Source organism: Zerene cesonia, unplaced genomic scaffold (assembly GCF_012273895.1).
Source record: "Zerene cesonia ecotype Mississippi unplaced genomic scaffold, Zerene_cesonia_1.1 Zces_u001, whole genome shotgun sequence".
Lineage (NCBI taxonomy): Eukaryota > Metazoa > Arthropoda > Insecta > Lepidoptera > Pieridae > Zerene > Zerene cesonia.
This window is the reverse complement of record NW_024045131.1, coordinates 1,110,854-1,122,388: the sequence shown is the minus strand read 5'-3', so window position 1 is coordinate 1,122,388 and position 11,535 is coordinate 1,110,854. Positions and strand designations below refer to the sequence as shown.

Sequence of the window (11,535 nt, the reverse complement as noted above, 5' to 3'; positions counted from 1 at the left end):
GGTAGCCATTTCGCCGTATGGGTAGGTGGGGTGCCCATCAGCGTTTCGGCCGCGAATTGCGCACCAAGTGCAGGACTAGCATATTATAGTCTATTCATTTTTTTATTGGGTGGCAAATGGCAATTATATAAGACTACAGATGTGTCATACTTAAACTGTCACGTTAGATCAGTTCTGTCAAACTGACATTTGGGTAAGATTAAACGTCAAACGTCAATAACACTTCAGTTACTTATTTTAAATTTTAATAGATATAAATTATAGTAATTTATTGAAATAAAACGCCACAACATCAAGCATTATATATTTAAACGGTGAGTATATCCGGCGCGGCGCCCGCCAGCAGGTCCGCCGCGGAGGCTGCGGCGGCGCACCACACGCCGAGGCGGCGCGCCAGGGCTCCGCACCCGCCGCGGCCCAGCGCGCGGGCGCGCACCCACGACACCATTACCGTTTCGTTTACCTGTACATATACATATATTTTCTATGGCAATATATACATACACATCGGCCGAAAATTGACGAAATAAAAGAAAAAATAAGTTTTTTGTCTAACTAGACAGACAGTACCCTTATATTTTATTTATTCAAAACATTGCGGTTTTCAATCACCTTTTTTAATTTCAAAATCATGTTATTCTACAATGACGTAAGTGCTACGTGACGTCATTCATACGTTAAAAAAATCACGGAAAAACTTACGATAAGTACTGACATATCTGTTAATTATACTTGCCCCCAGGCTATCTACCATGTTGGTTTGTCATATAAAAAAGAAAAATTAAAACAATACCTGATCAATATGTCCCCTTATGAGTTTTTCAGCTAGCGCCTTCATGACAAGCAATTCCACTTCATCATGAGGCACCCTCGCCTCGCGTGCTATCTCCGCGAAGGTCAACTTGCGTTGTGACGATGTACGGTTGAACGCCATCTGTTATAACACAGACAATGGTCATTTGAAAGGAAAACGATCATTTCGTTTATTTATTTTATAAAGGAAATAATTTTTTCATGCTTTTAGCAATTAAAATGTCCTTCTTTTTATGAATAACTAGCTGTTCGCCCCAGCTTCGCGCGTGGTACATTTCCGGGGAAAAACATAGCACACGGGAATTATGTAGCTTGCTCTAGCTCTTTCGGTGAACGAAATTTCAAAATCGGACCAGTAGTTTCGGAGCCTTAAGGGTACAAACAAACAAAAAACTTTTCCTCATTATTACATCAGTATAGATATCCGAAAACTTATCCATGTTAGATAATTTTATTACCTCTTTTTTATGGTAAACATGTCTTTGTGGGTACTGCATGTTTATATATACTAATAATATTATAAATGCGAAAGTAGCTTTCATATGTTCTTCACGCCTGGGCCACTGAAGCAATCTAGATGCAAATTGGTTTGTGTTTTGTTCGGTGCATCGGGAGCACCACACATACATACATACACATTAAAAGGGCATACCTCCATTAGACACAAAATGGCTATCTTCTGCCTCAACTGACGATCAGCGCGATGCAGCTCTTGGTGAGGGGACTGAGCTCTGAAAACACAATTCGCTTATAATTACCTACTGCATAATACATCTGGACTAATATTATAAAGCTGAAGAGTTTGTTTGTTTGTTTCAACGCACTAATCTCGGGAATTACTGGTCCGATTTGAAAAATTATTTTAGTGTTAGGATAGCCCATTTATTTAGGAGGCTATATATGTACGGGTATCGAACCAAGGCTCCATCCGATCCACGCTCACCCGTTAGCCAATTTACCAGGGGGCCGGTTAAATAAGTAATTAATGATAATTTAAAGAAAAGCTTCGGTAGCTTAAGCGCTGTTTTTGTACTAACTAGCTGCGCCACGCGGTTTCACCCGCGTAAGTCTGTATCCCGTAGGAATATCGGGATAAAAAGTTGCCTATATGTTATTCCAGTTGTCCAGCTGTCTACGTACCGAATTTTATTGCAATAGGTTCAGTAGTTTTTGCGTGAAAGAGTTACAAACATGCACATATCCTTACAAACTTTCGCATTTATAATATTAGTAGGATTAGTAGGAAGTAGGACTAGTAGGATAGTAGGATAGTAGGATAGTAGTAAGTAGGAATTAGGATAGTAATAGATAACATATTTTTTATTTTGTATTGGTGCAAACAAAAAGTCTATCTATCTATCTATCTACCTATCTTGGTTAGGATTAGTAGAAAGGAAGTAGGATGAATTATTGTGTAACAACATATTGGACAAATAAAATAATTTCATTGCATTTCAGTGACGATTACCTAATCTTCTCAAAGGCGGCTACATCACCAGCGGCCACCGCCTTCACCAGCTCGCACGCCCACGCGTCCGGCGTGCCCTCGAGCGACTCCAGGATCGGATGCGCCAACTGGTGCGGAAAGGTCAAATTATTATTATTTAATCAGCTATTCCCTCTTACTCTTATCATTCAGGGATACGAAAAACATATGTGTGTTATTAAATAGTTTGTTAGTTTGTAATTTTTTTAGTATTAGTTTGTATATAATTATATTAAGTCAATATCGTATTGCGATCCTCCTGTAATGATATTTGATGTTTAATAATAAAAAAAAAAAATAAAAAAAAAATATGTTGGCCGATTCTCAGACCTTCCGGTCTTCCGGTGAATTGATCCGATCATTTCAGAGGAGTATTATAATGAACATTGTGATATGAGTTTTTTATACAGAGATTAGCTTCGTTCGCCCCGGATTCACCCGTGGTACATATACAGCCTATGTCACTCGTGTAATTGCAGCTTTCTTTTTGTGAAAGAATTTTTGAAATCGGTCCAGCCGTTCGCTCTTGATAGCGTGACCTAGGTTAATAGTGTTCAATTTTTATATACATATAGGTTATTGTTATTTACCGACCGCGCTGTTTTTAAAACTTGATGAAGAATATTGATTTAATAGCACAAAACAAATCAATTAAACCTGAGTGTACACAAGGCAGCCTTATTTCTATATTAATAGGTGATATATGTATTTTTGCTAAATAAACTATTTAATTTTTTATGTCACATGTGTGTCCATTTGTCACGTGTTTGCATGTCACGTATGTGTCCACGTGCCACCTGGGCACATGTCATGCACGTGTCCACGTGTCACTCGTGAATATATCACGTATGTGTGTTTATATGTCTCTCTTGTTGGAGTCGACATGTCATGTAAGTATGTCTCGTATGTGTCCATTCGTCACTTGTGTATATGTCAATACGCCACATGTGCACATGTCACGCACGTGTCCACATGCAACGCGTGCATATATGTCTACGTGTAACGCAAATAAACGTCACGCATATGTCCACGTGTAACGCGTGCACACGTCAAGCATGTGTCCACATGTCACGCATGTGTCCACATGTCACGCACGTGTCCACACGTCACGCGGTGCATATGTCACGCATGTGTCCACATGTCACGCACGTGTCCACACGTCACGCACCAGCTCGCCGAGGTCGTACACGTCGGGCGCGAGCACGGCGGCGAGCGCGAGCGGCAGCGCGGCGGCACGGCGCTCGGCCGGCGGCAGCAGGGCGCCGCCCCCCGCGCAGCCCACGTGCCGCAGCGCCGCGCGGTAGTACCGCCCCATGGGGCCGCGGACTCTGCGGGTGAACTATTCAATAAGTACAATTTTACACATTCGTAGAAACTAAAGCCGGTGTGAATCAAAATAGGCTTTAGCATCCCTCGAATTTTTGATAAATTTTATTACCTTTTTTTTATTTACATACATTAATATATTGTGTGTGTGTGTGTGTGTGTGTGGTGTGAGTGCGTGTCTGTCTGTGTGATATACGACACATAAGACTTTTATGGCTGTGGCAGATAGAGCGCGTTCGTAGGAGCGGAGCGTTAAACTGACGCCGGCTGTGTTGTACTATGCGCTAGATAGAACGTGGGAGTTTTGTATGTGGGAGTCAAGTACGCTTCTGAATGATACGGCCCAGCTCGCACCGGGGAGGTACCACACAACCATAGAAAACCGTACGACGAGTGGGGGAGCCGGGGGCCCGTTTTATTTTCCTCATCCTTCCCAGTCCATTCCTTCTTTCCAGCCGTCGATCCTTTCCTTATCCCATATCCCCGAAACACGAGCAACGCATTCCTAGGCACTAGACAAGTTGAATGAATGCATGGGCGGGTGGTGAGCTTACCATCCGGCTAACCACCAGCTCAGTTGTCCGCTCTGTCATTGTATATTACATAACTGCGTTACAGCGCGGCGTCAGGTTATCGCCCTGATGCGCGCTAAATTCGCATTCTGTTTCACAAAGCCATTTAGGTGCAGATATACGGCTTTTACGACGCATGCTATGAGTCTACTCTATGAGTCTAAGGGTGTTTGTATTATAGAAACATACAGATGAAGCAAATAAAAGCGTGTGAAAGAGAAAAACATGATGATAATCGCACCGGTAATACTCCGAGGCTAGTTTGTAGAAGCGTCCGTGCACCGGCGTGACACCGTCAGCATCCTCCAAGCTACCCTCCAATTGCTCTATGATCTTTTCCGTTGCATCTAAATCGTTTAGGTGCTCTAGATAGATCTGACCTTGGAGTACCTGAAAATTATCCATCAATACATTAACACAACTAGCTGTGACCCGCGGTTGAAACCGCGTAAGTCCGTATCCCGTAGGAATATCGGTATAAAAAAGTGCCTATGTGTTATTTCACTTGTCCAGCTATCTACGAAGCAAAATAGTATTATTATTCACCAATAGATGTCAGGAAAAAAAAACACGAATATGACATTTTCTAAAAAAGATTCCTAGGTAGATCGATTTATCGCCCCCGAAACCCTATACTAAATTTCATGAAAATCGTTGGAGCCGATTCCGAGATTCCAATTATATATATATATATACACAAGAATTGCTCGTTTAAAGGTATAAGATATTGTACAAAACATTATTATGTTAACAAATAAAAGACCACAAAGAATAGACGCTTGACAAAAATTGCTAATCCTAATTAATAATCTGTCTTTGTACAATATTTCATACAGATACAGTAAGCTATTTTTGCATGAATGAGTCACAAACATCCATACACAAATCCATCCATCCATACTTGCAAAACTTATGCATTTATAATATCATAAGCTATATTTTATTAGTTTATTTATATTTTAAAAGTTCGACAACATGTGACATCTGCCAACCTGCACATAGCCAGCATGGCGGATTATGGCCTGAACTTTCATAGGAGGCCTGTGTCCCAGCAGTGGGAACATATATGGGCTGATGATAAATAGATAGGTTAAAAGTTTATTAAAAGAACACATTAAATACATGACAATTACAAACATATATTTGTTATATACTTTTAACTTGCGTTTATTAACCTTTTTAAGCCAAATGAAGCTGTATCATTACAATTTCAGTGAATACTCACTTTACACAAAGCTAATGCTTCATCATTCATTTTAACTTTCGCCTCCACCTTTTCCAAGAATGCGATCGCCTCCTTCTTGTCTGTGTATTGCTTGACGACATGTGCGATAATTTCGACCAGCGATAACGGATTTATTCTGAAATAAATTAATTTTATGTGATAATAATAAAATAATAATACAGGCATGTTTTCCGCAACTCGACGTCAAGCACCGTTTTTGTGTGAAAGGAAAAGGAGGGGGTAGGGGCCAGTCAAAAGCTGAAACCATCATAGCTCCTCCATGAAGATAAGCATCTTAATTTTATGTGCTATCTACACTGATATCATAAAGAGGAAACATTTGTATTTTTGTAATATTTTTGCACAAAAACCACTGGAACAAGTCCAAAATTCTTTCACCATTCGTGAGCCACAACTGCACTGGGCAGGAACAGGTTGAACAACTAGTAATGAATATGTTTACACATAAAACAGCTATCAAATAGCTGTTTTATGAGCAAATAATATTTTAAATTGATATAACTTGAAAATAAGTCTATAATATTTCACAATTTTTTCTATTGGTAGAGTGTGCTGTGATTTGATGTTTCAGTCAGTCTCTTTACCAAACTACCTCTTTATCAAAACAGAAAAACAAGCTTCTCAATTTGACAGATTTTTTTTTTATTACCTAAGAAGTTACAAGTAGGTGAATAGATTTGTTTATGTCAAGACTTGTGTGCCCGATTGGCGTATGGGACAGATGATAAACATCATAGCACTGATAATTTTCATTTATGTACCACCAGTAGGTGATCAGCCTGCTCTGTATTAAAGAATGACTTGTACTGTCAATTTGAAGGGTTTAGTTTTTTTTGACAAAAATAAATATGCAAGTCACTTAAAGGTAACAAAGCGAAAATGTAATATAAAGTGAAGAATATGCTACGGTATGATAGAGCTACTTATTAGTTAACAGATAAATATCTGATATCAAAATACACCGTTAGCAGGAGGTAGCATACGACTTCATTCAAACTTACTTGTTTTCAAATGTAGTCATAAAGTTGTTGTATAGTTGAATAAGGTTGTCGCCGCTTTGTAATGATGGATGAAGCACAAGATCCTGCAATTTTAGTGTTAGCTGGTGCCATAATCTGAAAACAAAAGAAACCAAAGTTAAGTTACAGTTCTTTGAACATATAGTTCAAGAATACCGTTAGTACTTACTTCTTGTTGTAAAGCTCTTCTAGTTTTGCCCAGTCTGCGGCTAAATCTGGCTCTGCAGCCTGTTTTTTAGATAAATAATCATTAACATCAATAACTGCAAACTTTACCGAAGCCATGTTTCAAAATTGTTTCGCGTAATTGTGTGAAGTTAGCCACAGTTTGCGTCAATTTTGAAGGGTCATTAGAGTGTTGCTGCTATAAACAAATATTGTATAAAAATATATAAAATAGCAAAAATTATAATAACAAATAATTACACTTTGATTTAATATTTGAATGTTTTTTAAGAAATTTAGAACGTATAAGTGTAATACTCCTAATTTGTCTTCAAGATTGTATTACATTAATGCGCCATCTAGTAGTAAATAGTTAAACTACTTTTACAAATTTCATTGCCACATATTCTACTGACTCATAGACGGCAGCACAAGCTTAAAAATAATTTGAAAAGAAATGGTTGCTTCAGATTTATTTCGTTTTCCAATAATTATAATAATAATAATTTTGAGTGTCTTTGTTAGTTAATGTGTTATGTATTCTAAGGTTACAAACCCAAATAGAAAAACACAGATGAATTAGAGACGTAAATTTTTGAAGTCGGTTGAATATTTATAAAATAATGAAGCACAATTGCTCACTCATCATTTAATTGTTAATTGTAGAAGTTCTCAATAATATAATAATGATTATAATTACAAACCAACTTTTAAATAAAACAATATAGTTAAAAGAAAGCGGAATATTTGTATCAAATATATATTCCCTAGTGCCCACATTGTAGTGAAAAAAAGTATTGATTTGTACGTTTTACAAGCATTCAAATTCGTTTATTTAATCAAATAGTTATCTTTACTTACGTACTTAAATTCAGAGCTAAATCTAATTCTAAATGTAGCAGAATATTATTAGGTATATGACTATAATTAGCGGTCAAAGACTGATATTTTTACTAGTTAACAGAGAACCTAACTTGTATAAAAGATAACAAATCCTTCAACATAATAATATACTATTATAAAGGGGAATGATTTGTCTTCTGTGTGTATGTTCATAACGTTTTTTCACAGATACTATAGGATCGATTTGTAATATTCTTTCACCAAATCTGCATCTTCACTGAGTGATAGAGGGTAAACCTGTACCACAGGCGAAGCCTTATCTGCGTTCTATTTGTTTTAGTTCGACGCTAGATGGCGTAAGGTGAAATGTCTGCGAATATACCATTAACAAGATATCATAATAATAATTTTTTTTAATAAATCTCTTCTTCTCTTGTTTTATGTTCACGATATTATTAATACTTTAATATCTGATTTATCTATGCTAATACTAAAATGGGTTATGATTTGTATGTATTTATGTTTGTAATCTTTTCACACAAAAACTACTGGACCGATTTAATAAATTCTTTCACCGTTAGGAAGCTACAACTTTAATAGACATAGGGTCTATATATCACAGACGAAGCTGTCGCGAAGACCAAGTGGATGAAAAACTATTCAACAAAAGCTTATTAAATAAAATAGAGCAAGTGTTTCATTTCAAATGATTCTTTTCTACAAAAAAGATCGTTTTCCTCAGGGGTGATATACCACACCAGATTCTAAAATGGGACCAAATGCCAACAATCTTCTATCAAACACAAAAACAATCATGTCAATCGGATGACAACCCACGGAGTTAACGAGTAACAAAACTAAATAAAAATACAGACAATTTAAGAATCTCCTTCGTTTTTAGAAACGTCAGTTATAAGACCATCGTCATTTATATATGTTATCTATTGATCTATTTCAATTTATTGTTGGATATTGACAAAAACGTATATTGAACATACTGCGCCCCGCGGTTTCACACGCGTAAGTCCATATCCCGTTGGAATATCGGGATAAAAATTTACCTATATGTTATTCCAGTTGTCCAGCTGTGTACGTACCAAATTTCATTGCAATCGGTTCAGTAGTTTTTGCGTGAAAGAGCAACAAACACACACACATCCTTACAAACTTTCGCATTTATAATATTAGTACGATAGATATTGTAGAGAATTAAAACAATGTCTGCAATATCGTTTTGTTCTATTGTAAATATTCAATATTCAATTTCTTAATTTGCTCTCACTTTTTTAACACGAAAATTTACACATATTTTTAATAAGTATGTAGCTATATTAAAATGTAAATAAAAACTTTTCAGTATAAGAAAAATATATTTTTTAACCCCAGGTGGATAACATAGCTGGTACTGTGAGACCATCAAAAATATTTTCTTTACGATATATTTATGACAACTTTCTTCGCACGATGCTACATATTATTTGAGAGCAAAATACAATTTGTGATAATTTAGTTTTGAGTAGTTTTCTGTCATTTTTAGAATCCAGAATTGGTCGAATCATGAAAATTATTAATGTAATAATCGATTTCTCGAAAGCTATTTTTCTTTTTCTATAAGTTAATAAATTTGTGATGTTGGAATCTCTGAATCTATAGAACCGATTTTGAAAAGTATATAGAATAGATTTAATTATATTGGATATTATGTATTCCAATAGAAAGGTTATATACTAGAATACAACTATAGGTAATAAATTTAATATTCATATAGTTATAATATATAAGTTACGTGTCACGTTGTTTGTCCTCGATGAACTCCACAACTCCACAAAACACTCAACCGATTTTAATAAAATTTGCACATCATGTGCAGTTTGATCCAACTTAAAAGATAGCATAGTTTATATTATTTCAATTACGATAAAAGACAACCCGGGCGGAGCCGGGGCGTGCAGCTAGTAGGTATATTTTTTTCAACTATGTTTCAAAATGTATCTGATTCGCATATTTAAAATAAGAAGCTGGAGCATATTTCTACACACGTAATTATTACTTTATATATATATGTAAATTTAGAACGAATTTTTAATTATTAATCAAAAATAAATAGGTACAATAACACACAGATGTATTTTGTAGGCATTTGTTCTCAATAACTTACTTGACATTTCGAATTTTATATTGTAAGCCATATTTATCAAAGACAAAGGTGATTTTATCTATTTGGAAAACTATCAAACTATCATAGTTTTAGAAAAAAAACGTATTTCAAGATTTTATATAGAAAGTATAAAACGTAATTTCTAAATTCAATATGGCCGCCAATTATTAAAATACTACATACATAATTTTATACGGTTTTGATTTGTAACTTTTTTTTCATTTTGTTTTAAGTAGAATAATGGATGGAAATATATTTAAAGTACATATTATTAACGATAACTAATTATTAAAATTATGATGCCTTTATACATATTTTCTACTTAAAGTTTTTTTCTAGATATTTCTTGCTAGTATTTCTATTATAGGGAGTAATATAAATAGTATTGCTTTACTATTTAAGAAAAAAAATCGTCATCATCATCAGCCCATATATGTTCCCACTGCTGGGACAAAGGCCTCCTATGAGGGTTTAGACCATAATCAACCACGCTGGCCAAGAGCGGGCCAGTAGCCAGAGGTTCTTCTCTCCTCTCCCTCTCCTCACCCATTGAGCTACTCCTCTATGTAGTACATAAAAAATAAAAAAACATTCCCCAAAATAATGACAAATAATAAATAAAATCGAACTTACACGTCCCAACTTATACCTATAGATACCTATGTTAAAAATAATGGTTGTTTATTCCTGTCTATATTTTCATTTCTGATATAGATATCAAATAGTCAAAAAGACTATAGGAACTCTTCTAATAAAATATAAAATATAGTAACTCAATTAAAAATTTTGCCATTTTTATAAAACATTTTCAACTTTCTGTTTTGCACTTAATAAATATATCTTTAACGTACGACACTTCAGTTACTTTTAATAAAGAACTTTTTAAGATAACTCCAAGTCCTCTATAATATTTCATGTACCTATTTATCAAAACACTAAATTGATAGACACGGAAGTAAAAGGAATGAAATATCAAAACAAATATTATATTATATTGCCATGAAAAATGTTCCAATTTTTATATAAAAAAGTATCATAAAATCACAAATTTTCAATTTAATTACCCTAAATAAATAAATAAAAAATAAAATAAATAAATAAATAGTGCTACGAACGTTAATAATTTTTTTCGATTATAATTTGAATATATTTCACAAAAATATGTTCACACACAAACACATTGCAACAACAATAATATGCAATATTCTCTACTATTTCAACAGTCACTCTTTTCGAAAAAATAAATATCTACGGTTCCATTATTAAAATTTTAGGTACCTATTAATGGCAACTAAATAGATGGTACATTTAGGCATAACACAATCCACGAGGACGTCAAAACAAGGTTACCTACAGTCGTTATTCTTAAGCTGCCATTTCGCAAACGTTATCCGTTCGTGCACCACCGATTTAACTCCCATACATATTAAAGCACTGTCCTTACGCCCTAGCCCTTTACCACCCTCTTTCAACCCCCACCATTCTAATGAAAAACCCTATTAAGAAACGAAAGCCGCTCGACACGAATCCCAATAACCTCACAGTCATCCGTGTTCCCTGTTAGCATTTAACTATCCCATTTCGAATTCCCCGTCATTCCCGTGTAGTCCAGACACATTCGGCTGGTGTATCCCGTTGTTTCAAGCATAGATATGCAACGTCAGATCTGGTGCGACCGCCGAAGTTTGCACGTGGTTCGTTATAAGTTTACGTGTGATAATTTTGTATTATATCGCCGTATTGGAGTGTTCGGATCCTTATCAAAGGTATGTCCTTTAGTATCGGTGGCGAATTTCTATCGAATTAATAGTAATGCACCTTGTATTTGTCGGAGCAGCGCGCGCGCTTGTCCATTCGCCGTTCTGTAGGCCTAAATTCACGGCAAACGCGCAAATACGCGAAAATTT

The 11,535-nt window shown here is 35.5% G+C and overlaps 1 protein-coding gene across 1 annotated transcript; it reads right to left on the bottom strand.

Moving 5' to 3' along the window:
• Positions 1-289: 289 nt before the first annotated feature.
• Positions 290-6,785, bottom strand: LOC119838115 (26S proteasome non-ATPase regulatory subunit 13). Its single transcript, XM_038363936.1, has 9 exons — positions 6,632-6,785; positions 6,445-6,558; positions 5,423-5,558; positions 4,439-4,587; positions 3,468-3,627; positions 2,282-2,388; positions 1,466-1,544; positions 794-934; positions 290-463 (listed from the first exon to the last, which is right to left on the bottom strand). Exons 1-9 carry the CDS (start codon positions 6,745-6,747, stop codon positions 308-310), a joined length of 1,158 nt encoding a protein of 385 aa, XP_038219864.1. The 5' UTR covers positions 6,748-6,785; the 3' UTR covers positions 290-307.
• Positions 6,786-11,535: the final 4,750 nt, after the last annotated feature.